This window comes from Coenobita brevimanus, chromosome 107 (genome assembly GCF_032717465.1).
Source record: "Coenobita brevimanus isolate Jiangsu-jjx chromosome 107, ASM3271746v2, whole genome shotgun sequence".
In the NCBI taxonomy this organism is placed as follows: domain Eukaryota; kingdom Metazoa; phylum Arthropoda; class Malacostraca; order Decapoda; family Coenobitidae; genus Coenobita; species Coenobita brevimanus.
In genome coordinates, this window is record NC_137060.1 from 25,323,221 (window position 1) to 25,350,090 (window position 26,870).

The 26,870-nt window shown below is 42.8% G+C and overlaps 1 protein-coding gene across 1 annotated transcript in view; it reads right to left on the reverse strand.

Moving 5' to 3' along the window:
- Positions 1 to 22,993, reverse strand: part of Lim3 (Lim3 homeobox protein) — a 41,289-nt gene extending 18,296 nt beyond the window's left edge. Inside the window, exons 1-4 of the mRNA XM_080285583.1 lie at positions 22,822 to 22,993; positions 19,961 to 20,135; positions 18,242 to 18,459; positions 5,542 to 5,710 (exon numbers count right to left, since the gene is read on the reverse strand). Of these exons, the coding sequence (XP_080141709.1) occupies positions 5,542 to 5,710; positions 18,242 to 18,459; positions 19,961 to 20,135; positions 22,822 to 22,993 (734 nt within the window). The remainder of the gene's footprint in view (positions 1 to 5,541; positions 5,711 to 18,241; positions 18,460 to 19,960; positions 20,136 to 22,821) is intronic.
- Positions 22,994 to 26,870: the final 3,877 nt, after the last annotated feature.

Consider the following 26,870-nt stretch of genomic DNA (forward strand, 5'->3'; position numbering starts at 1 on the left):
CAGGTGTGTTGCGTAACAAACCCCACATTGTCAGCAGCTACCCTTTTTTCATGTGTACTGTGTGTGTGTGTGTGTGTGTGTGTGTGTGTGTGTGTGTGTGTGTGTGTGTGTGTGTGTGTGTCTGGCTGTTTTTATCTGCTTGTAAGTTTGTGTTCTTATGTTTGGTCATGTCATTTATTCTAGTGTTTATTATTATTGTTATTATTTTTATATAACTCTGCTTTCTTTTGTGCCACAGCCTGTCTCACCTCTTCATTCCACCATGCTGTTCCCTGCACCCCTTTTCGTCTTCTCGTCACCCCACACACCTCTCCCATGCTGCACAGATTTCTTCTGTGAATATCTTGCACACACCAGCCACGTCCCCCATCTGCTCCAGTCCATATATACCCAATCGCTCCTCCTCTTCTCTCTTATATTCTGCCTTTGTTCCATCCTCTTCTAACCCTTCCACTCTTCTTGTATGAACTACTTCCTCCTGTCCTCCACTTCTTCTATTGCTCCATTTCATTTGGAACTTGATTCTCACCACCGCCGAGTGGTGGTCAGAAAGTCCACTCCCCCAACCAACACATGCTCTTGCATCCACTACACACCTTCTCATCCTATCATCCACACATACATAATATGTCATTACTTTCAATACTGTTACCACTGCCAGAATCCCTGCCACAACTACCACCATCCTTACCACAACTACCACCATCCCTACCACAACTACCACCATCCCTACCACAACTACCACCATCCCTACCACAACTACCACCATCGCTACCACAACTTCCAGAATCCTACCGCAACTGTAACCATCCCACCACACTTACCACCATCGTACCGCAGCTATAACCATCCCACCACACTTACCACCATTCCTACCACCACTGCCAGCCACCATCTGCTAATGTACAGTATTAAGCGGACATAATTATAGGCAATTATACATTAAATGACGCAGCGTGACCGATAATTGAGATGACTTCATTATCTTATTTGGGCACGACTGAATTGGATGGTTTGGTGGGCGCTTTCTCTCTCTCTCTCTCTCTCTCTCTCTCTTTCTCCTTCCCTACTTCACCTTACTTTCCGCATCTCTCCATCCCTTCCTTATCTTTACCTTCTCCGTCTCCTTATTTCACCATCCTTCCTCCTTCCATCCCTCTTCCACGGTCCTTCTCCCTTCCTTCCTTCCTTCCCACCCTCCATCAACACCCTATTTTCTTTCCTTCCTTCCCTCCCTTCTTCCATCCTTCTTTCCCTCCCTCTCTCCCTCCCTCCCTCCCTCCCTCCCTCCCTCCTCGACCCCTCCTCTCTTAGGCCATTAGAAAATGAATCGTAGGAGGAAGACGAGAGAGTGAGTGAGTGAGTGAGAGAGAGAGAGAGAGAGAGAGAGAGAGAGAGAGAGAGAGAGAGAGAGAGAGAGAGAGAGAGAGAATAATTAAGAAAAGAAGGAGGAAAGGAGAAGGAAGCGAAAGGGAGAGAGAGAAATAGGTGAGTGAAAGAAAAATGGGAGGAAAGGAGTTTCTGAAAGAGGGAAGAAGGGGGGAAAAACAGGGGGAGGGAAACTTGTGAAGGGGTGAGGTAGTAGGGGAATCTGTGTGAGTGAGTGAGCGAGAGAAAATGTGTAACCGGAAAAGAACGAGAGAGAGAGAGAGAGAGGATAAAAAAACACTTCGCAATCGTTCTCTATTCTTAGACCAATATCAGTAATTGGTAAACCTCTCTCTCTCTCTCTCTCTCTTTGTTTCCTTCTTTGCCTTCTGGACCCTCTCAGTTAGTGCTTTGTGTGTGTGTGTGTGTGTGTGTGTGAGAGAGAGAGAGAGAGAGAGAGAGAGAGAATTTAATGTCTATTCTATCTATTTATGTATGTATTACCTGGCCTCTTGGAACACCTTAGACTCACCTGTACTAGACACCTCAGTTTTCTCGGATCGCAAGTTACAATAATTCCAGTGTAGTATTTATTCAGATTCTCAATTTTCAGATGCTCATTCACGTAGATTCTAAATTTCCCCAGGTACTCATTTACTTCAGTAGTTTTCGCTTGTATTCCAAGTTACAGTTACTCTAATTTTCACGAGATGCTGAATTATTATTTTTTTTTTTGTATTTCTCAAGTTCCCAGGTACTGTACAAAGATTCTTAAATTCCCAGATACCCATTTTATTTTTATTCCATTTCCCCATAGATGCTAACTTAGATTTCAGCTCCCCAGATTCTAACTTTCATCTCAGTTCTCCCCAAGATTCTCACCTGTGTTCATTTTCCTAGATTTCCTATAAACGTGATTTCCTTTTTTTACTTAGACTCTCGATTGCCTAGAAGCTCACTTTACCCTGATTTTTTTTTTTTTTTTTTTTTTTTTAGATTTGAAAGCCAGTTTTTTTTTTTTTTTTTTTTTCCAGAATTACCTGTTACCTTGATTTCTAATTTCCTAGAAGGTGGGATTCCTTCTATTGGCTGGTAATTTGAGGAATGAGATGCTTTCATGGGGAAGGTGAGGTGGGGAGAGAGAGAGAGAGAGAGAGAGAGAGAGAGAGAGAGAGAGACTGGAATGATCGTAGAGAAGAAGATGGGATGGAGAAAAGAGGGAGAGAAGGAGGAACAGCAAGGGAGGGGAAGGGAAGGGGAAGATGGAGGAAAGAAGTGGTAGATGATGAAAGGGAAGGCGAAAGAGAAGAGGAAATGACGGAGGAGGGAAGGAGGGGTAGAAGGTGAAAGGGAATGGAGAAAGGAATGAAGAAGAGAAGAAGAAGTGGGGGAAAGGAAATGGTTAGGGGAGGGGGAATGGTGGAGGATGGGGGGAGGGGGAACGGTGGAGGATGGGGGAGGGGGAACGGTGGGGGGTGAGGGGAGGGGGAATGGTGAAGGGTGAGGGGAGGGGGAATGGTGAAGGGTGAGGGGAGGGTGAACGGTGGGGGGTGAAGGGAGGGGGAATGGTGAAGGGTGAGGGGAGGGGGTACATTTAAAAATCTGGGCTGGTCTGGAAAAGTTTTAGTGTGGGTGAAACTCGTCCCCTTCCATTAGTAAGATGAAGCAGGGGGGGTGAGGATGAAGGAAGGTGTGAGTGGAGACGCTGGAGGAAGGAGGAGGAGGAGGAGGAGGAACCAGGAGGAAGAGAAGGAAGGAGGGAGAGTGAGAGGGTTGAAGGAAAGAGGAGGAGAAACCAGGAAGAAGAAAAGGAAGGAGGGAGAGTGAGAGAAGTTGAAGGAACGAAGAGGAGGAGGAGGAGGTTGTGCCAAGAAGAAGGAAATAAGGAAAGAAGAAAAAGCATAAGAACAGATGGAGAAATGTGTGAAGGTAGAATAAGAATGTGGAGGAGGAGGAATGGGACTGGGATAGTGGTGGATGTAAGAGTGAAGAAAGGTGAGGGAAACGATGAAAAAGGTGTGAAAGAAAAGGAAGAAGAAAACTGTAAGGAGAAGAATGAGGAAGTGAGTGTGTGTGTGTGTGTGTGTGAAGACGATGAATAAGTAAAACATGGCAGAGGAAGAGGAGGGAATGTGGATGTGTTTGTGTGTGTGTGTGTGTGTGTGTGTGTGTGTGTGTGTGTGTGATTGTGTGAGAGAGAGAGAGAGAGAGACTGGTGGAGTAAGGATGGTAAGATGGCAGATATGTACGTGTGTGTGTGTGTGTGTGTGTGTGTGTGTGTGTGTGTGTGTGTGTGAGCGAGAAAGAGACGAGGGCGGGGAAGCACCCTCCCCTTCCTTTCCATGTTTATTCCCCTCCTTCCTCCCTTTCACCACTCAGTTCTCTGTCTCTTCCTTCCTCCTCCCTCACATCTCTCCCTATTCCCTCTCTTTCCTTTCTCATCCCTCCCCCTTTTCCTCCCTTTCCTTTCCATTTTCATCTTCCCCCCTCCTTTCCCCCCCTCCCCGTTTCCTCTTCATTTTCATCCTCCCCCTCCTTTCTCACCCTTCACTCCTGCCCCTCCCCTCCCCCTCTTCCTTCTCTTTTCTTTCTCATCCCTCCCCCTTTTCCTCCCTTTCCTTTCCATTTTCCCTCCTCCTTTCTCCCCCTTCCCCCCTCTCCCTTTCCGTTTTCCATTTTCATCCTCCCCCTCCCTTCTCACCGTTCACCCCTGCCCCTCCCCTCCCCCTGCACACACCTGGTCATCACACACACCTGGGCCAATTACCCTTAGCCTCTAAATTGCAGTAAACAAGCGACCTTTTGCGATTCACCACATCTTCCTCCTGCCCACCCTCACCCACGCACGATAATATACTTTTTTCTTTTTTAATTTTATCTTTGGGGTTTGGATTTATAGTTGTTGAGAGAGAGACAGAGAGAGAGAGAGAGAGAGAGAGAGAGTGTGCATCTTAACCCTTTCACTACGCTGTATAAAATCATCTAGGGGCAGCAAGAACAGGACAATAAAAGGGAAGATGCTACTGTACTTAAGAGATCAGGCCAAGAAGGTGAGGGAAAGGGAAGAGAGTGTGAGACGGGAGTATGAGGACAGATGGAGTGGAAAAACGCTGAGAGGAAAGTGAGTGTAGGGCAGGTGGAGGAGGTAGGAAGTGGAACGTGTTGATAGGGGAAGTGCGGTGGGAGGGGAGGAAAAACAGTGGGAGGAGAAGGGGATGAAGGGAGATGGGGGAATTGGGTAGTCGAAGAGGGGATGGAAGGGAAGAAAAGGGTGGAAAGAAGATGGGGGAAGTAGAGGATGGGGGGATGGAAAAAGGGAGAGGAAGGCAGGATGAAGAAACTGGATGAAAACAGTTGGGGGGAAGGAAGAGGGGGGATGGGGGAAATGGAAGGGTGGGGGATGAGTAAAGGGAGAGAGGGAGAGGGGGGGCGTTGTAACTACTAAATCATTAACCTAGTGATCAAACTGGGTGGTTGGTGAGGATCTATTTGACTTAATTACATCACTATTTCATCCCCTTCACCCTTTGACCAATCACCCACAACAAAAACAAGAAGAGTAGGAGGTGGGGTGGTGAATAGGGGGCATCTCTCTCTCTCTCTCTCTCTCTCTCTCTCTCTCTCACACACACACACACACACACACACACACACACACACACACACACACACACACACACACAGACACACTACTATCACTGTGTATTTGTAGGTACTCTCCATTTTCCTCTTACGTATCTACCAACTCTTATCATCTACCTACCTTTTTACCTGCAGTTTGCCCACCTTCCTACTCATCCATTTACCTACCTCCGTGCGTACTCACCGATTTTACATGTATCTGCGAACCACACTCAGTCTAACACTCCTAACTAAAACTATCTACCGAGCTACCTACTTACCTACCCTTCTTCCTACGTACCTACTTTACCCACTCAGTCTTTCCTGCCTGCCTCTCAACATCTTACTTAAGCCATGAACCACCCACCTACTTAACTTGTTATGTACCTACCGATCTACCTGCCTGTTAGCCAACCCGAATTCCTTTGCCACTATCTCTATCGTGTGCATTACTTTAGTGGGCGAATGGTTACTAGCCTAGCTCCAGACTCCTACGCCTAGGAACTGGTAACATGGCACTTATTTATGTATTTTAGTGGTAGTTGTAATTACCTGTTTTGGAACCAGACTTGCACGACCCTCATATCGAGTCCTAGCGTCTGAGAGAGCTGCTCCCTAACGTGGCGGGCGGGCTTGGGCGATTCTTTGTACGCCTGCTTCAGTTGGTCCAGCTGGCGCGCAGAGATGGTGGTGCGCGGCCGCTTGCTTGTCACGTCGCCTTCTGCACCCACACACCACACATGGAAGGAACACAGGAGAACTCGGTGGTAGTGTGGCTCTGGCTCATACAGGGCTCGGGTGGGGTAGGGGAGGGCTTAACCTAGCAACATATCTTAAGGACCATTGCTCAACATTTGGGTTATTTCTCACCATTTCTGAGGGACCATTTCTCAGACCACACCACACATAGAGGGAACACAGCTTTGAGACCACTGTGGCTTTGTGTGGCTCTGGATCATAGGGAATAGGGCAAGGGGGATGGAGGGAGGGACTTAAGCTAGCATCATGTCTTCATTTTTCATGGACCTAATTATTTAGTATCCCGACCTGCAAATGGCAGGTGTGGTTTTTGTGTAGGTCTGACCGGTTCATCGTATTTTCGTTCGTCTTCATCAGATTTGTGTCAGGGGAGTTTATTGACTGATTGATGGATGAAACAGACCTCGTAGCGCAACAGCAAAGGTCACTGCTGCTGCTGTTGCTGGTTAGGAGAAGCATCACGTAGCAGGAGTTGGGTGGGTTTGGTGCTGACTCTCACCTAGGTTCAGGGCAGCGTCCCCCCCCCCCTCTTTTTTTTTTTTAGCCTTAGAAGGCCGAACTGCCCCCTTAGTTAACAGATTCTTACCTTTTTCGTGTGTATTGTATTTCATACGAAAGTTATATTTCTGACCTTTTCTTGTATACAGGGAGGTTATCAGGATGAAGCTTCTCCACCAGATCGTATGTAGGAAAAAAAAAAAAAAAAAGATCAACTCTGGCATTTTTGCACTGGAGGTCCAGCTACGCTTTTTACGCACTGTTGGTCGCAACTTTGATCACAAAATAAGCTCCCAATCACTGCTTGTTCATCGTAAATCGTCCAGGCTCATCTCGCTGGATGATCTCTGCTCCTTTTTATGATAATGAATATCATCCAGTGCGTAAGAAAAATTTTATTAGCACGCAGTAGTTGAGGTTTACATAGATATCTTTCCCTTAAAAATTTTTGTTGTATAATTTAGGCCTGTAAGTAATGTAATCATGTAAAGAGACGTACAAATATACTACAGGTACAGGACTGTGAACGTGAATGACCGTCTGACCACTAGTACACACAGCTCTACTGCCCCTTCAGTCCTTTGCGTCTTTCCTTAGCGAATGGTCTTGGCGTCATCCACGTCTGACTGAGAGAATTAGCAAGTATTGGGTCTTTGAGGGTGACCTAAGCTGCGACCAACAGGGGGGGGGGACTGATGCTATTTCGTTGGTCTCATTATTATTACTATTATTATTATTATTATTATTATTTTCAACTTATGTACTTTTTTCTTGTTATAATTTCGTACTGAAATAAGAAATGTATTTGTGATGTATGTAAATTCTTGAGTACAATTACAGTTTACTGAATGACAAGTACAGGAGCGACAACTAACATTTGCAGATTAAGAACATTACAGCTGGTACAATAACACTAAAGAAAGTGTACGACAGCCGAAAAAAAAGAAAAAAAAAAACACATACATAGAGAAAAACTAACCGTAGGGATAAGCGAAAAACAATAAATGAAACAGAAACAGTTGAGTATAGTGTGTTAGGGCTGAAGGTAACTAAATTAGCACATAAATAGCCATTAAACTCATGCCGGCATTACAGTACAGCACAACAGCAACAACAACAGCAAGGGTTGGGGTGGGCAGGCCTGAGGGGGAGGGCAGGGAAGGGGGAGAGGGGAGGACGGTTTAACGGTCCGGTTCGATAAAAAAGGGGAAATTGAATTTGTGGCGGGAATTTTAGAGACGGTAAGGCGAACATGTTCTCTTACGAATAAGTTAATCATATATTGGCTTGGGGGAAAAATGATATAAGCGTTATCCTTGTATCGATCCCGCGTGCTGTTGATTGAAGTTAGCAGAAATTTTGAATGTTGGTCCTTTTAGCCCGAGACATTATTATTCCGTTTTAGGCTCCCCAAATTACTTTGCTCACTTTAAACGATATTCCTTGGGGTTAAGAGATTAGATAATGTAAGTGCTTCTTCAGCACGATGATTTCATCTTATTCTGGCTGACATCAGACGATACTCTTCAAGATTTGATGCAGCCCCTTGGATAGAATACTAGGTACGTACAACCATTTTTTCTTGCACGAAAGCATTAAACCAGTGCATTAATGAGATTTTATAATAGTCTTATAGAGATGTTTCTGTGTGTGTGTATATATATATATATATATATATATATATATATATATATATATATATATATATATATATATATATAGATATATATATATTAAAGAACGAGACAGATGAGATGTCACTACATATTTATCGATATATTATTATTATTATTATTATTATATTATTATTATTATTATTATTATTATTATTAGAGCTGAATAAACGCTATCACCTGGGTCTGCGGCGTCTATTGGATCCTCTATACAGAATTTAATGTGCTGTTACGTGGCAGTTTTCCTTTGGTCTGGTCTCACAAATTATTCCTTACTCTTCCTAATTACCCTCCAGTAGCCCTTAATTGCCTACTGATTTGTTATTACACAATTTACGACTGACACTTTCCCATGTTCTCACTTTTTCGCTGTTTACGATTTATTGCCATTGACTGTTTCTTGATGTTCATTTTTTTTTTCTGTGAATTATTTTGCTTTTGGCGAAATTTCGTGCTTTTGACAAATATTCTAGATATTTACAAAAGTAATTTTAAAAAATGAATCTCGCTGACAAGATTTCTTGCATTTTACGAATTTCGTCGCAGTTTAAGAATGTTTCCCTCTGACTATGAACTTTATCACTAAGTACGAATGGTCTCGGCAGTGTCACGTTCTTCAGTAGGCTACATGTCTCGCCAGTGACGAACTGAATGATCAGATTTTACTAATTTTTCATTTTAATTGTGCACATATAGATATACGCCGTTGACTGCATTACTTGGTCGTAAAATAATTCCTCAGTCGCCTCTGGAATGTTCTAAATCCATAGCACGGTCAGGCCAGCATTTCGAACGGAGTTTTCTGATCACTAAACCAACAGGCCAGGGATAAGTCAGCACGGATGGATACGACTTTGCACCAGGTATTCCGTATAATTTCCACAGGTGTTTTCAAGCCATAAACCACAGACCATTTCCACTGATGTCTAACCTTTCAGCCAGGGAGCAGGATTTCAGTAGATCATTTTTATTATCACAGAACTACAGGCGACCAGTGATCTGACATGTACCGATATGCAACAGTCTTTTTTTTATTTTATATTTTGTTAATGGCTATAAATGCAGTCGCCTCATTTTCAGTACGGTTTAGTGAATATATAGTTTCATTTCCAGTTAGGTAAAATGAGTATCGCTTTTAGGATGAAAATTTTTACGTTCCTGGTTTGACATGAGGGATTCGTGCACGTCTGGTTAGTTCCCCCATTACCACAATCACCAGCATTACTACCACAATCACCAGCATTACTACCACCATCACCAACCTTACTACCACCATCACCAGCAGCATTACTACCACCATCACCACCGCTGTCACCTCCTACCAGCATTATCTCCATCACTATTGCAACCACTACCAAACACCTACCACCACCGCTACCAGAATTCCTACCTGATACTAGTAGATGAAGAAGTAGATATAACCCTATGTACAGGTCATAGATGTGGCCTATATGGATAATCATATGCCTAGTTTATTATGTACCTGTGTTATAGATACGGTGTAGGTGTGGGAAAAAAAAAAAAAGGTTAGAATAAGGTTGATAACGAAGAAAGTGATTAACTGATAGTGTTTGGTGTAAATAATAATGATAAGGCCAGTAATAATAATAATAATAATAATAATAATAGTAAAGATTTAGCAAGGATAAATTTTGAAAATAATAATAATAATGATAATAATAATAATAATAATAATAATAATAATAATAATAATAATAACACCCTAGAACAGAAGCATACAAAACTAAAAATAGCTTTGAAAATTAAAACAACACAAAAACGATCGTAATACAGGAGCAAAATTAGCAGGACTGAAAAAAAGATTAAACATAAAACTGAACATAATAATAATAATAATAATAATAGCAGAAACACCCCTACTATAATATATCACTAAGGCCACAGCAACTGTATCATTTGTGTCTAACTTCTTATCTAAACACAACTTAACATCTAAATCTTCAATCACACTTCTATGTTTCTAAGTTACTAATTTCTTCTAGATTAACAGACAAACAGTTTATCTAAATTCTTCTAAGGTTTTCTCGACTATATCTAAGTGAGGAAGATCAAGTTATTTTGCTAGTTAGATATTTACCGAATTATCTAGGAAGGCTTAGTGACTGTGTTGATTTAATGGTGATTTGTGTGTTGTCATTGTGAGGGGTGATTGTTAATTGTGTCGTGATTGTGTGGTAATTGTGATTGGTGATTAGTATTTGTACTGGGTAATTGTACTTGGACTGGGATAGGTGATTGTGTTGTGATTGGAGTGGGCGATTGTGTTGTGACTGGGATGGGTGATTGTGTTGTGATTGGATTGGGTGATTGTACTCTGTGTTCTCTGACTTATTTTATCTTGTTTAAAGCTTATTTTTTTTATCTTATAGAGGAGAGAGAGAGAGAGAGAGAGTTAAATTGCCCTACAAACCAGCCTTCTACCCTACCTTCCTCCACATGCAAAATATTGACTACTAGATGTGCACACTGTTCAAGCTAGGTCTCCCTCACTACTAGGCCTACCCACCCTACATGCCCTACCCATACGCTGTCTAGGCACCAACACCGCCCTACACAACCACCACCCTGCCCCGCCCTGCCCCGCCCCGCCCCGCCCTGCCCTGCTTTGCCCTAGGGTCTTGGATAGGGGGGAGGTGTTAGGGAGGGGGTGGAAAGTAGATGGGATGGAGGGTGGGGATACACAGGGGGGAAATAGAGGAAGGAAATGTGTGGTATGGAAGGGATATGGAAGAAGGATGGGAGGAGGGAAAGATTAAGCAAAGGGATAAATAGGAAGAATGGGGGGATTGATAAAGGCTGGAAGGAATGGTGGAAGGGAGGGAAGGAGAGGAGGGAGTAAAGAGGAATAGGAGGGGACGGACGGAAAAGGGAAGGGAACGGAAAACAAGATGGGTGAGGAGAAAATTGATGGGAGGGAAGGAGAGAGAGGGAGAGGATGAAGGGAAGGGCAGGTTTGGGACGGGATGAAGAAATTTGGTCAGGAAGAGGAGAGGCAAGAGGAGGAGATTTATATGGAAGGAAAGGAGAGAGAGGGGGGAGAGGAATAAGTGGAGGAAGAAGTTGTGAGGCGATGGGAAGGGGAAATAAATGGAAGGGATGAGAACTAAGACAGAGAGAGCAGATCGAGAAGTAGGAAGGAAAGGTAGATGAGAGGACAGGAGTACGAAAGAAATTTAAGAGATTTAGATGCCGGAAATAAAATCAAGTGAGAAGAGTGATGAGGGAATAGGAACAGGGAAGTGAGAAGCTTTGGGAGGGAAGGGGAGATATGGGATTGAATGGAGAGGGAGAAAGATAGTGGGATGGGAGAGATGATACGATGAGAAAGGAAAGAGATAAGATGCGATGGCAGAGTGAGAGGGGAGAGGAAATATGAGATGAGAAAGAGGGGAGAAGAAGCAATAGAAGTAGGATAAAAAATGAGGGAGAGGGATTGAGGGAGACAGAGTAAAGAGAGGGGGAGAATGGGGAGGGAAGGGGAGAAAAGAGAGTGAAAAGAAGACAAGAGGAAGGTGGAGGAAAATTATTCGGAATGAAAGGAGGTAGTGATTGGCGAAGGAAAGGATTTGGATAGAGGGAGAAGGAAATGAGGAGAGACAGAGAGACGGTAGTGGGGAGTGGAGAAGAGGGTAGGGAGGCTGGGATGGGGAGAGGAAAGGAGGGAAGAGACAGGGAAGGAGTATTAGAGGATGGAGGGGAAAAAACAGAGAGAGAACTTTGGGGATGTGAGGGGTGGGGAGTCGGAGAGAGGAGGGGAATGTTAGGAATGGGAGGAGAAGAAAAAGGAGTGTTGAAGGGGAGCAGAGGGGGGGAGGGAAATAGAAGGGAGAGGGGGAGGAGTTAGGGTTAGTGGGGGAGAGTTATTGAAGCGAGGGAAGGAGGGGTTAGAGGTAGTGGGGAAGGGAAATGGAAGGGAGGGAGGGATGAATTTAGGGGTAGTGGTATAATGGTCGAGACAGGTGAGTGTGGGAGAGGGAGTTAATTAAGGACACTACAGGTAAACAAAATACAGGTGGACTCGGTATGGGTGTGCTGTTTTCTTTGTTAATTTAAAAGTTTCAGAAGAGGAAATAATTATACCCCGTGTCGTGATTCTTGATTTAAGATATTTATATATATTATTATTATTATTATTATTTTATTATTATGCAGTATCATTTAACGCCTTGCAATACACATTATAAAACCGATAAAACTTTAGCAGTGTGTACCTAATGAACAGTTTTGACAGTTTATAATATCACTCGTTAATCAAAGCCGTAGTGATTATCTGTAATATTGTTGAAGTTGTCTCAGCCTGGAATGAGCTAGGTAATATCGGTATAATATAGTGCTTACCCTGATTAAATATTTTGCCTCACGTGTAGAAGATTAACTTGATATTTTGTAATCTCCAGTATTAATAGAGGCTCAGAAATTTGTCTTTTAGGGCTGAAGTGATATAATAAGTAGATGGACTCAGGGAACGTAACCTCTTCATGACGAGAGGTGGTACGCTGATTATAATGGACTAGCCGTAGGAAAAATAGTAGTTGATAAAAAGAAAGGTCGGTGTAGTGAAAGGGTATTGTGTGGAGTAAGGCGAGGGTGGCAGATCACTGGAAAAGGTGACGAAAAGGTATGGGAGACGGATGGAGGAAAGGGAAAATAAGACAAGAAGGAGTGGATGAAGACTGAGGAGAGGATGAAGGGGAAGGAAGGGACGGAAGGTGGTAATAGAAGGGGATAGAGGAACGGAAGAAGGTTTGATGATAGGCAAGTGGAAAAGGAGAGATGATAGAAGGGATAATATGGTGGAAAGGGATAGGGGGACGAAAGAAGGAATGATGTATAGGTAAGTGGAAAAGGAAGGAAGGTAGTAGGAAAGAAGAGGTAATGAAAGGAGGTCGAAGAGATGGGGAGGAGGGAAATTAGCGAAATTTAAAGAGGAAGGGTAAAATATGAATAATAATAACAAAAAATGATAGGTGTGAAGAATTTTAGTGTCGAGTGGTGTTGTGAAGTGGGTGAGGAGTTGGAGAGGGAGAGGTCAGCAAGAGTAGGGTGGTATGGGGTGGATTAGGTAGGGTGAGATATGGCAGGGTAGAGCACAGTTAATGAGTTAGGCTGGGGAGGGGTAAGGCAGGGTGGAGTACGGTGAAGAGGAAAAGGCAGAAGGTGGTGGGACGGGAGGGGTGGAATTATGAAGGGTAAAGTAGGGTGTAGGGGGAAAGGTAGGGTGTGGTGGGACGGGGAAGGGAGATGAGTTAACAGGGGTAAGGTAGGTTGGAATTATGCAGGGTAGGTCGGGGTGGGGTGGGAGAATGAGAGTACAATTACCTGAGGGGAAAATTACGGGGCTAAATGGGGCGGGGCGGGGCAGTTACACTTATAGCGACCACAGTGCCACCCACCTAGCTGGAAGGGGGGGGGGAGGTTGTGGGACGGGGCAAGCAAGGTGGGATGGGACGAGGATGAGACACTGAGGGCGGAACGGGCCGAAGGTAGACTATTCAGGGTGAGACGAGGCAAGGTAGGGTGGGCTATTTCAAGGTAGGTGTGGGCGGGACGGGGCGGGCTGGTGTGGGCGGGGCGGGGCGGGGCAGGGCACGGCACCAGCACCACAACGTACCTGTTCTGAAACCAGACCTGCACGACCCGCATGTCTAGGCCGGTGTCGTGCGAGAGGTGCTCACGTACGTGTCGCGGCGGCTTGGCACACTTGCTGTACGCCGCCTTCAGTTTGTCCAGCTGGCGGGCAGTGATGGTGGTGCGGGGCCGCTTCCCACCCATCTCCTCCTCTGCAACACACCCCAACCCGCGCGTCACGCCAGCCTCACCCCGAACCACCCTACCCCGCCCCGATCCACCCTGCCTCGCCCCGCTACACCCTACCTGCCTACCCCGCCCCTGCACGTATCTCTCGCCTCCGACTCCCTCCGGCGTCTGGTTCCTCTTCTTCACCCTTGGGCTTGTTTTTGGTAGGATTATTTGCATGCGGGGCGGGGCGGGGCATGGCGGGGCGGGGGAGGGGTGGGGTGGGTTGCAGGGGTGGGGTGGGGTGGGGCAGAAGCGGTAGAACGAGACTTAAATGCAACAGTATCCCTTTACCTCTCATACACCTGCAACCCCCCACCCCAACCTGTCTTTAAACTCTCCAGGGAGTGACACCTTTCCTAAAACGGTCTGACGCTATAAACTACCAAATATAATGGTTGACATCGTACTGAAAATTATTATTATTATTATTATTATTATTATTTTGCTCTTTTTGTAGTGTCCACCCAATGAATGGAGAATTTTTTCTTCATTACGAGATGTGTGGAGGAACTCGTGCCGATTTATTATTATTATTATTATTATTATTATTATTAACGGTATTGATGTTAGTAGTAGTGGTAGTAGTAGCAATTATTAATATTATTATTATTAAGTGTTCCCATATTCTCTCCTCAATGTCCCTTATTGTTTATTGTCTTACCAAATCATTTTCTATTTCTTCCTCTTATCCAATCCACTGTCTTCTCCTTCCTTCCCTCTTTCCTTCCTACTTTATCCTCCTTCCCTCCCTACTTCCTCATCCCTGTTACCTTAGTTCTCGTTCTACCGCTTTTCCACAGTGCACAAATAAACACAGCAAAATAAAACAAAAAGAATGATAATAGTGAAAATCTTAAGGGTCAGGTAAAGAAAACGAGACGTACAAATCTTTAAAGCGGGGACTATTTTAGGTGTTCAAAGGTACCAAGGAAAGTCGTAAATAGGGGAGATAAGAGATAATAGGGGAAATGAGCGATAAGTAGGCAAAATGAAGTGATAAATAAGGGAAATGGCGATAAATAAGGGAGATGATGTGATAAATAAGGGAAACGGCGATAAATAAGAGAGATGAAGTGTTGAATAGGGGAAGTGAGCGATAAATAAGGGAGATAAAGTGATAAATGGGGAATGTGTGTGATAAATAAGGGAAGTAAAGTGATAAATAGGAAAATGAGTGATAAATAGAGGAAACGAACTAATACATAAGGGAAATTAGCAATAAATAAGGAAAATAAACTGATAAATAAGGGAAATTAGCGATGAATAAGGAAAATAAACTGATAAATAAGGGTAATGAGCGATAAATAGGAAAAATAAACCGATAAATAGGGAAATAAACAGATAAATAAGGGAAATGAACCATAAATAGGGAAAATAAACCGATAAATAGGGGAAATAAACCGATAATAAGGGAGCTAAAGTGATAAATAGGGAAAATAAACCAATAAATAGGGAAATAAACCCATAAATAGGGAAAATAAACCTATAAATAGGGAAAATAAACATAAATAAGGGAAATAAACCCATAAATAGGAGAAATACACCGATAAGTAAGGGAAATAAACCGATAAATAAGGGAAATAAACCGATAAATAAGGGAAATAAACCGATAAATAAGGACAATGAGCAATAAATAGGAAAAATAAACCGATAAATAAGGGAAATAAACCGTTAAATAGGGGAAAAACACCGATAAGGAAAGGAAATAAACCGATAAATAAGGGAAATGAGCGATAAACAGGGAAAATAAACCGATAAATAAGGGAGATAAAGTGATAAATGGGCAAATTAATGAGAGGGTCGACTCAGATGACCCCTTCAGTTCGATGACGTCATTATTGATTTTATTCTTGCTCCCTTTGACGATTTTTACTCTCTCTCTCTCTCTCTCTCTCTCTCCTGAGCTGAATAAATTAGTGTATGGGTGGCAGGTATAAAATCAAGTCATCGGTGTGAAGGGGTTAACCGAGAGAATTTATTTATTTAATTAATTATTTTTTTTGCAACAACAACAGCAGCAATAGCAACAACAAGAGGAAGCTCACAGAAGCCAAAAAAAAAAAAAAGGGGGGGGTGTTAAAAATGTATACTGTATGAATTTAGTGCGACGTTAAATAGGGAAGAATGAAGGGAATGGAAGAGAGAGAGAGAGAGAGAGAGAGAGAGAGAATTTAAATAAAGGTAACCGTAAAGAATATATAAGCATCGTGTATTAAAAGCTGAAAGAATGGGAGAAAATAAAATAAATAGGTGTGAAGTATTAACGTTACAGAAATATGAGGGACTGAACATGAAAGCAAGTCCACGATAATAAAGTACATGGAGTATAGAACACGTTGAGATAATACAAAAAATACAAGATACAAAGAAAAAGGGAGAGAGAGAAACTACAGAAGACGTTAAGATAATACAAAGACACAGGATACAAAGAAAAAGGGAGAGAGAGAAAATATAAAAGACGTTGAGATACATAATTACAAAGATACAAAGAAAAAGGGAGAGAGAGGAAATACGGAACACGTTAAGGTAATACAAAGTTACAAGATACAAAGAAAAAGTGAGAGAAAATATAAAACACCTTGAGATACATAATACAGAAATACAAGATACAAAGAAATATAATCGTAAAAATAATAATGGGAATAACAACAGGAAAATCCAGGAGAATAATCGGTATAGTCACATCCTACAGTAAATGAATAAATAAATGTAAATAAGTAAATAAGTATAATCGTAAAAATAATGGAGGAAGTAAGAACAGCACCACCAAAATACGGAACAGTAATCAGCAGTCACTTACGATAAATAAATCAGTAAATAGGTTAATGTATAAGTGAAAATCAGTGGAACACAACGCAAAAGGAAAAGCAATATAAAGATCAGCAATAAAGAGTAACAATAGCAGCAGCATCATACAGCTCAGGGGATGATCAGAACAGCAGCTGACAGCATAGTAAAACAATCACCACAATAACAACAATAACATCATCAATAACAATAACACAGTACTAATAAAACAATCACCATAACCCCATAACAATAACATGATCAATAACAGTAGCAAACAAAATAAAAATCACCACAGGCAGTATGAATAACGATCGACAGTTAAGAACAAATGATTAATATACAACCATAATGCGAAAATAACAATAACATGAATTTCAGCCATAATTCGAAAATAACAATATCAATAACAACAGCTGACGAAATGATGTCTCCACAGTGAACATTTATAACAATTAAGAACAGAAAGATGACAATTAGAACAACGTAACAATGACGTGATCAATTACAGTGGCTTACAAAATACGCACACACACACACACACACACACACACACACACACACAGAGGAGCCAAACCAAAACACAGACCATACCGACAAAAACACAAGACATTGAACCATAACACACACACACACACACACACACACACACACACACACACACACACACACCTAAAAAAAAAAAACTAGACAAATATAAGAAACCAAACGCAAGGGAGCCATCATGACAGACACCAAAGAGAGAGAGAGAGAGAGAGAGAGAGAGAGAGAGAAACATAACAGACCCATAAACTTTACTACACAGAAACACTTATATGGAAAAATAAAAAGTAGAAAGCAAAGTAAAAGACACTCCCCTACACCTATCCTCACTGCCAACACCCCGCTACACCCATCCTCACTGCCAACACCCCACTACATCCATCCTCACTGCCAACACCCCACTACACCTCTCCTCATCACCAGGAATAAGTAGCCAAGATAAGGATAAAACTACAAACACCAACCCAGCAATACACCTACAGAGCCACGACACAGGCACGAAGCAAAATGGAGATACACACACACAAACACAAGACTGGAAGACACAGAAATGTACATGAAAATACACACACACACACACACACACACACACACACACACACACACACACACACAAAACAGGAACAAGTATGAAAACAACCTGAAAATTTTTACATGAAACAAAGCCACCTCACATACAAACCACCAGAAAAAAAAAAATAGGATAACAGAATATATATGTGAAAAAACACACACCAAAATTCTTACACAATACAGAAACCACAAACACATCACCAAAAGAAAAAGAAGAAAAAAGAAAGAAAATGACGAGGAATAAGTATATATATTCCGTATAAACTAACCTCGAAATCTTAGGCAAAGCAAAACCCACAACATGAACAAACCACACAAAAAAATATAATCAGAAAAAGGTATATATGAAAAGGGTCCTTCAAATGCACAAATCGACAGCCACACCATATACATGACCACAAAAAAAATAATAAAACGTGAAAGAACCGATCTGAAAACTTAGGAATTAAAAAAAAAATCAGGAAAAGGTATATATGAAAAAAAAAAGGCCTCCAGAGACACAAAACGAAAGCCACAACATATACATAACCATTAAAGAAAAAAAATAGAGGTACGTCTATATATGTGAAAGAACCAACCTGAAAAACTGGATTCCTTACCCTTTAGCGACATACCTCTCTGCTTGGCCTGCTCGTAGTCGCTCTTGCACACCAGTTTGTTGTCCTCCATCAGGTAGAACTCGTCGCCCGTGTTGAGTTGACGCTGGCAGATGACACAGGCGAAGCAGTGCAGGTGATACACGTTGTCCTGGGCCCGGCGCACCACCTGGGTTGGCGGTATCCCCTGTTCGCACCCCGAGCATTTGGTGCCGTACCGTCTGATAGGATTGCGTGGGTTTTGGTTGAGGAAGGGGAGAGGTGGATGTCAGGAAGGGGTAGGGGTTTTGGAGGTGGATGGGGTGAGGGAAAAGATGTTAGGAAGGCGAAAGGGAGAGATGGAAGGGATAAGAGAGTGGAGTTTTGGACATGGAGGGAGGTGAGAGAGCGGTGGTGGGAAGGTGGAAGGGGAGAGGGAAGGGATGAGAGATGAGGGTGTTAGGAAAATGGAAAGTTAGGTGTATGTCGAAGGTGATGTGCATGGGGGGTTTTATAGGAGTGTGAGGAGTATAGGATAGCAAAGGGGGAGAGAGAGGAAAGAAATGTTTTAGAAACGTGGAGAGGGTGAGGAAGAAATATTAAGTAGTGTGGGGAGAGATAACAGAGAAGAGAGAGAAGTATTGGGAAGGTATAGAGACAGGGTAATGTGTAAGGAGAGTGAAAAGGGAGAGATGAGGGAAAGGAGGTAGGAAATTGAAGAGGGAGGGAGAGGAGGGGGAGAGAGTGAGACATGGGTGTTGGGGAGGTGATAGGGATGAGAGAAATTTGTTAAGAGAGTTGAGGATGGAAGGAATGAAAGAGTTGAGAATGGGAGAGGATAGTGGAATGGTAGGATATAAAGGATATTAATAACATTGAAAGTGAATGAGTTGAGGATAAAGGGAGGTGGAATTAAGAATGGGAGAGAGTGGGGAAAGGATAGGATGGAAGGAAGGGGAGAAAAGGAAATATTTCTGTTAGTTTTCTTGCCGTGAAGGAAGAGTGTTAGCTGATGAATTATGATGGTGATAGTGGTGATGCATGATAGTGAATATGATAACAATAATAATGAATGATATAATAATAATAATGATGATGATATTGGTGATAATGCTACAAGTTATGACGATAATAACCACTGCAAAATAATGATTGGTTCTCACTGTAAACACAAACACCAGTTCCTATCATAAATTCCACCACTAAATTTTACAGATACTCTATTTCACTGAGGTGGCGAAAGTACTAAAAAACCGCAGCAATTAAAAAAGATATAACGCAACACTTCATGACATTCCCTCAACAGACAAACATTAATTGCATCAGATATCAGAGTGGACAGTGGATGATGACAGCTTAAATGTCCCCGTAATCAACGTGAATGTACCGTATGCAGACGGTGACATGTTTACTACGCATGTAAGTGTTACTGAATAAACTGCTGATACTGAACGTCATCTCTTGAAACGGAAATAAAATAATGTCGGCTATATAAAGAAAAGATACATCGAGTGCGTAAAGCCTTGGATATACAGTACGCAAGTAAGTGTGCGTAAAATTATATGTATATGCGTAATAAACATTTTTTCTTTTTCTCTCTCTCTCTCTGTTTCTATTCTGTCTGTCTGCATAACTATCTGTCTGTCTACCTGTATGTCCATCCATCTATCCATCCAACCAACCATTCATCCATCCATCCATCCACGACCCATCCCCCTACCTGTCTATAATCAGCCTCCCTACCTGAAGAAGTCCTCCTTGCAGTACACCTGTTGATTCCTTGCAAAGCACTTGTCTGTGAGTTGAGCCCCGCAGTCCGCACACTTAAGACAGCGGGAGTGCCAGGTCCTCTCCAGCACTTTGAGGATAAACCGGTCCAGGATGGCTTCACTACACCCCGCACATTTGGGGATGGTGGCTGTGGGGGTAGAGAGAGGCAGAGGTTAGTTGCTGGTGTGGGAGAGTGAGGAGAGGTGGGGAGTGGTTAGGTGGGGTTATGGGGAGAGATAGGGAGTGGTTAGTTAGGTGGGGTTATGAGAGATGGGGAGTGGTTAGTTAGGTGGGATTATGAGGAGAGATGGGGAGTGGTTAGTTAGGTGGGATTATGAGAAGAGATGGGGAGTGGTTAGTTAGGTGGGGTTATGAGAGATGGGGAGTGGTTAGTTAGGTGGGGTTATGAGAGATGGGGAGTGGTTAGTTAGGTGGGATTATGAGGAGAGATGAGGAGTGGTTAGTTGGTAAAGTGGAATAGTGAGGACAGACGGAAGGATGTTGTTTAGTTGCTGAGGTGGAATAGGGAAGAGAGAGAGAGAAGGACAGTGGTGGAATAGTGAGAAGAGACAGGATAGTGGATAGCAGGAGTCAGGAGGATAAGGAAACCTGGGAAGGATAGGAAAATTAGTTGTTGGGATGGCTGCTGAGTGGGAAGCGATGGAGAGGGATTGGTTAGTGGTGGATAGGTGTTAGTTACTGAGAGCTGCTGGATGGATGGATAGATGGATGAATGAATAGTTGAAATAGTGGATTGTCTGGGAGGTACGCAGCTGCATGGATGAATGAACAAAGTAATGAATAACTGGAAGGTAGATGGATAGATGAATTCATGAATGAGTGGATGAAGGGCTAGAGCTGAATGAATAAAGTGGGTGTGTAAGGTACTGGATGGATGGATAGACGAATGAGGTAAAAGGTCACTAAATAATAAAATAAATAAAGCATGAGTAAGTACGACCATATCCCTAAACTGTCACTCGCGTCAGTAAAGTTTGATGAGTAGAAATGACCACTGGATGACATATATACAGTGTGTGTCATAGGCTGTCACTCACAGGCACGTAGATGTACAGGCATGCCGATATACAGCGCCGGGAAATTGATGTATGTTTCTCTCTCTCTCTCTCTCTCTCTCTCTCTCTCTCTCAAATCTGAGTGTAGAAAGTGCGTGTATACAGTAAATGAGACGATATGAAAGGCGGGTTTGTTATTATTATTATTATTATTATATTTCGACTACCGCCAGACGATTTTGTTAAGGAATAGGAAGGATTTTGTGGCGTTCATTTAAATATGTTTTGCATGAATCCTAGATGTCTTGCTCTGTTTGTATTTCCTGCTGCCAATGACCTCCAGTCTTTCAGACGTAGTGTGTCCAGGCATCTCGGAATGAATGGATCTTGACTTTGGTGTTCCGTTATCTTGTTTTTGTTTTTTTCTTGGAGGGAACAATCTTGCGGGCGTCTGGCCTTGGGTTCCTTCTTCCTCGCATAAAAAACAGTAACACGTAAAAGATCGCCGAATGCGTATCTTTTTTTTTTTTTTTTCTATGCGTACGAGAAGCCATGTACTAAGGTTGACCTGTACTTAATTATGCGTATATCCGTAAAAAGTTTTCATAGCGTAAAACATCGGAGTAATTTAATGGTTAAATAATTGTCCCTATAATAAAAAGGCGTAAATATGAATGCGTAAAACTGCTTAGAAAAAAATATATATAAGTATGAGATGAATTTTGCGTTAATGTGTAAAAGAAATGTTGCGTTAATGTGTAAAAGAAGTGTTGCGAAAATGTGCAAAAGAAATGCTGTGTACATGTGTAAATGTTGCGTGAATGTGTAAAAGAAATGCTGTGTAAATGTGTAAATGTTGCGTGAATGTGTAAAAGAAATGCTGTGTAAGTGTGTAAATGTTGCGTGAATGTGTAAAAGAAATGCTGTGTAAGTGTGTAAATGTTGCGTGAATGTGTAAAAGAAATGCTGTGTAAATGTGTAAATGTTGCGTGAATGTGTAAAAGAAATGCTGTGTAAATGTGTAAATGTTGCGTGAATGTGTAAAAGATTGCATAGCTCGAGAGATGGGAGCTGCGGAACTGCTAGAGATATTAACAGTGCTTGGAATTACCATCGGATATTCTACACAGGTATACGTGTAATTAACCATTTAGAGAACCGAGTCACAGTATTTGACGATTTTATTCAGCCGTGGGAAGTCCTAAGCTGTCTTTTATAGCGTTGAAAATACTACCGGGTTTATATATGAAAAAATATTGGTTTTGAGTTGAGGTTAAGGTATGTATATTATTAGGAATGGGTATATGTAACTTAAAACTGCATATCTTTATTGTAATGCATGTGTATCTTTGAATTATGGATAGTATACATGTAGACTAGGCATAATCAAAATTCCCGACGCCATGGCGAATATCGATGAACTTCGGGAAAAAAAAGGAACGCGAACAAATAGGGAAAAAAAAAAAATCCATTAACTTATTTTTTTACCTATGCAGTCTTAACTTAGAAAAACCATCTCACATAGCATTGCGAAAATAACTGAAGTACGGAAAAAACGGAGCGCGAAAAGATTTAAAAAAAAAAGCGTTAACTGCTATTACGGCGATATTATCCTGCATAGTTATGTGTAATATTGCTTTATGAAAATTGCACATGTAGACTATGCATAATCAGATTCCCCAGAATCGTGGTGAAAACAAACTATGAAATTAAAAGGATCAGGAAAAGGGAAAAATAAGTAAAAAAAAAGTTCACGAAAAAAGGAAATAAGCTTTAACTGATATTTTGGCTGTCTAATTCTTAACTTAGAAAACTCACACATCAGCATCGGGTGGAGGCTGTGCGTAATGGCGGCCACATCACCCAGGTCAGGCTTGTAGCGCTGGAGGTCGAAGTGAGGGGGGGAGGTGGAGGCCGGGGATGCGGAGGACGAGGACGAGGAGGCGGAGGGTGAGGGGGTAAGGGTGGTGGTGCTGTCGTATATTATCATGGTCGTGTCTGGAACGCGTCTTGGGCCGGTACGACTGGTGGATGAAGTATGTTTTCCCCCCTTGCCCGTCTTCTCTTTTCCCAGATGTACAATTGGGGATCTGGATGGTAAATTGATTGATGCGTGTTGTATTCTAGGGGATGAATGGAACTTAGAATTATCTGCCTTTTTTTTTTTTTTTTTTTTTTTTACCTTCGAGCAGTTGATAGGTGTTAATTTTGTTCTTATTAGTGTTGTTATTGTTCTTCTTCTTCTTGGAACTCAAGGAAAACTCGGTGGCCAAGATGGTAGACTAACTTATGGCCTCTCCTCTCTATCCTTGTTCACTTTGTCAGTCCGTTCCCTCAGTGTTATGACGACCTACCCTTTCCTGTGAGAGGTCAGCGTCTTTGGATCAGTTGAGACTAATCATAATCAGGATATTCTTGCGTTTTTCTTATTTTTCTTTCTTATTTATTATTTCTTACAATTTCTCGTGGCGCAGACTTGGAGGATGCAGTTGATGCTTCGAGGTATTTTCTGTTCTCTGTCGATTTCTTGCGGTGTATATATAAAATTGCCTGGAACTTTTGATGTGTTCTTTTTTTCACTAGCGTTTTTCGGAGCAATTTCAAAAGCTCTAATGATTTTCTGTTTTGCGTCGCTTTGGAATTCGCGCATGTGTAAGTTTTGTCAGTGTTTTTCTTTTGTCAATTAAAAACTTGAGATAGACGTTTATTGAGGTCCTTTTATCTTGTTGCCAAATTCTCCAAAAGTCACTCGGTCACCAGTCACAAGCCCTCGCCCTCTTTCCTCTTTTTTTTCCTCTCGCTCACTCTCCCTCCCTCTCGGTCTCCCTCTCTCTCCAGACAGCGCGGAGTCTACACGCGTTATGTGCGTATCGACTTCCCTACACGTGTTTTCCATCATGCCATAACGCGCCCAAACTCTCGTACGGCCTGACAGCTGCGGGTATCAATATCGATTCCCGCCATTTCAATCCTATTTCTCCACTTTTTCCTTATATTTCCCTCTGTTCCACCCTATCCATCAATCAAATATATAGCCAGGGATTTATTTCAATGGCGAGGAGGTTGGATAGACGTGATATAGATGGATTAATAAGGAAAATTGAAAGGAGGGTTATGACGGATGAGGTAGGCCCCGCCCCCAGCCTGTCGCCGCCAATCAACGCATGGGGATGTGAGGTGGTGGGCGGGGCTATTGTGTGAGCGCTGCATTCATAAAAAATCTTAACTATATTCTTTTTATATTAACTTGGCCCAAAATTTCGTCCTGTTGTTGTTTATTTCACGTATCTCAGTGGCAGAAAGTTAGAACTACGACTGTACATCCTTTCCCAAACACTTCTTCGTAGCTAACCTCATTCTCTAGTGTTTATTGCTTCAGCTCGAAATTCAAGATGGAGATGGCAATTTTAGGCCAAGTTAGAGTAAAAAGAGTATAGGTTTTGCAATATACTAATCTCCACAGTCAGCACATGTTGGTAGGTATAATTTTGTCTTTTCATTTATTGATTTATTTTTAGTGAAGTGTTTGTTAACTTTGAGAGTAGAGAGCAAGCCAATTTTACGTACGACCCTGGCTCAAGAAAGGTCATGCATAAGTTCCAATTATAATAGAGGAAAAATGTCAAAATACTCCCTTATCCCCAGCCGTAGCGATGGACGAAATAAATAGTCTTAAATAATTAACTGCGTGGCTGTACTGTATTCTATTTTTCATCTGACGGAACTGTGCTACTCCCACAATTTGAATAATAAGGCCTATATCCTTGTCGTGTAATGAAACTCCCAAACACCCTTTCCTAGGCAACTTATTTTGCTTTTTACACCTTACTGTCCATCTCCGTAGTACACAAATCATTCTCGTATCGCAACACTCTACATATATAACGAGCAAAAGAAGATTAACCAGCCACATCCAAAAAAATGAATCGCTAAAGAAGAGGTGCTACGGAGCATGTTGAAACGTACTGCGAAGATTGGGGAGCATGTTGAAGCGTATAGTGATGACTGGGGAGCATGTTGAAGCGTATAGTGATGATTGGGGAGCATGTTGAAGCGTATAGTGATGACTGGGGAGCATGTTGAAGCGTATAGTGATGATTGGGGAGCATGTTGAAGCGTATAGTGATGACTGGGGAGCATGTTGAAGCGTGTAGTGATGACTGGGGAGCATGTTGAAGCGTAGAGTGATGACTGGGGAGGATTTGAAGCGTATAGTGATGACTGGGGAGCATGTTGAAGCGTATAGTGATGACTGGGGAGCATTTGAAGCGTATAGTGATGACTGGGGAGCATTTGAAGCGTATAGTGATGACTGGGGGGCATGTTAAAGCGTATAGTGAAGGGAATGTTCTTTGTTTACATTGTTTACCTTCAGCACACACATACATTACACGCCTCTTCAGACACCAACCGACCGTGTAAATGTAAACACACCCCACATGCCATCCGTTAAGGGGAAAAGGTGGATAGAGATAGCTAGAGATATAGACTGAGAGAGATATACATATGGATAGAGATAGATAGATAGAGAGAGAGAGGGGGGGGAATACGAGGTGAGTATGACTTTCTGAGATGAACGTGAATTCCCCTCCCCCTCCCCTATGAATCCAGATATTTGATAACCTTTCTATCCACTTAATATATTTTTGTAGGTGACCAATGAATCACACACACACACACACACACACACACACACACACACACACACACACACACACACACACACACACACACAAGCGGTTTCCCCTCTCTACTCCTCCATCTTCCCCTCCCTATCGCCTCTTTTTCCTCTCCATAATTCCCTCCCCTCCCTTCACCCATCACCTCTTCATGTTTCCCTCCCCTCTGGCCATCCTTCCCCTGTCTTCTTATCCCCTCCTCCGGTCTCCTCTCGATGCCCACCCTCATCCCCTTCTTTCCCCCTCCCTCCCCTCCCCTCCCCTCCCCTCCCTCAGCGGTACAGCTTCACCTCACCGCCATGTCCATCTCCACTTCCTCTCAGCCGTGGTAACTGAGCACATACAACTGCGTCACCTTTACCCTCTACTACCCCCCCACCCCTCTCTCTCTCTCTCTCTCTCTCTCTCTCTCTCTCTCTCTCTCCCTTTTTGTTGATTCCATTCTTTTTCCACTCCCGCTGCTAACTCTGTCTGTCTGTCTGTTTCTCTGTCTGTCTCTCTCTATGTCTCTCTCTCTGTCTCTGTCTGTCTGTCTGTCTGTCTGTCTGTCTCTCTCTCTCTCTCTCTCTCTCTCTCTCTCTTGCAGGTTCCTTTCTTTTTCCCTTTTTTTTCCCTCCATCCTTCCCTGGTACCATCCCGTCCACCCGTCTTCCTTCCTTCCTTCCTCCCATCGTCCCCTTTTGTTTCCTTCCTTCCTTCTGCTTCCTTCCTCCCTGCACATCCTTTAATCCCCCTCCTTCCCCTCCCCCCTCTTTTTCCTGGTGGCTTATCCTCCTCCCCTCCTACGGTAAGCGATCCTGCCACCGATACCTGTCCGTCTGTCACCGATACCTTAGCAGTGGCCAGGTGTGGGGAGGGGAGGGGCGAGAGGAAGGAGAGGGGAGAGAGGAAGGGGAGGGAGAGAGAAGAGGGGATTGGGAGAGAGGAAGGGGAGGGGGAGGGGATTTAGGTGTGAGAATGAGGAGGGGAGAGGGAAGTCTGGTCAGGGAGAGGCTAAGGGATACGTACAGGTAAATTAATCCTTTGGCAGGTTAATGAGGTACTTAGTTGGTCCGCACGTGCATAATTAACCCCCCCCCTGTGGTTTGAATGCACTTGTTGGAGGTGTAACTCTATTTTGAAGGCTTTACCACAGCCATTTGAAGTAGGTGAAGTTAGATTCCACAACCACTCCAACGAAAATTTCCA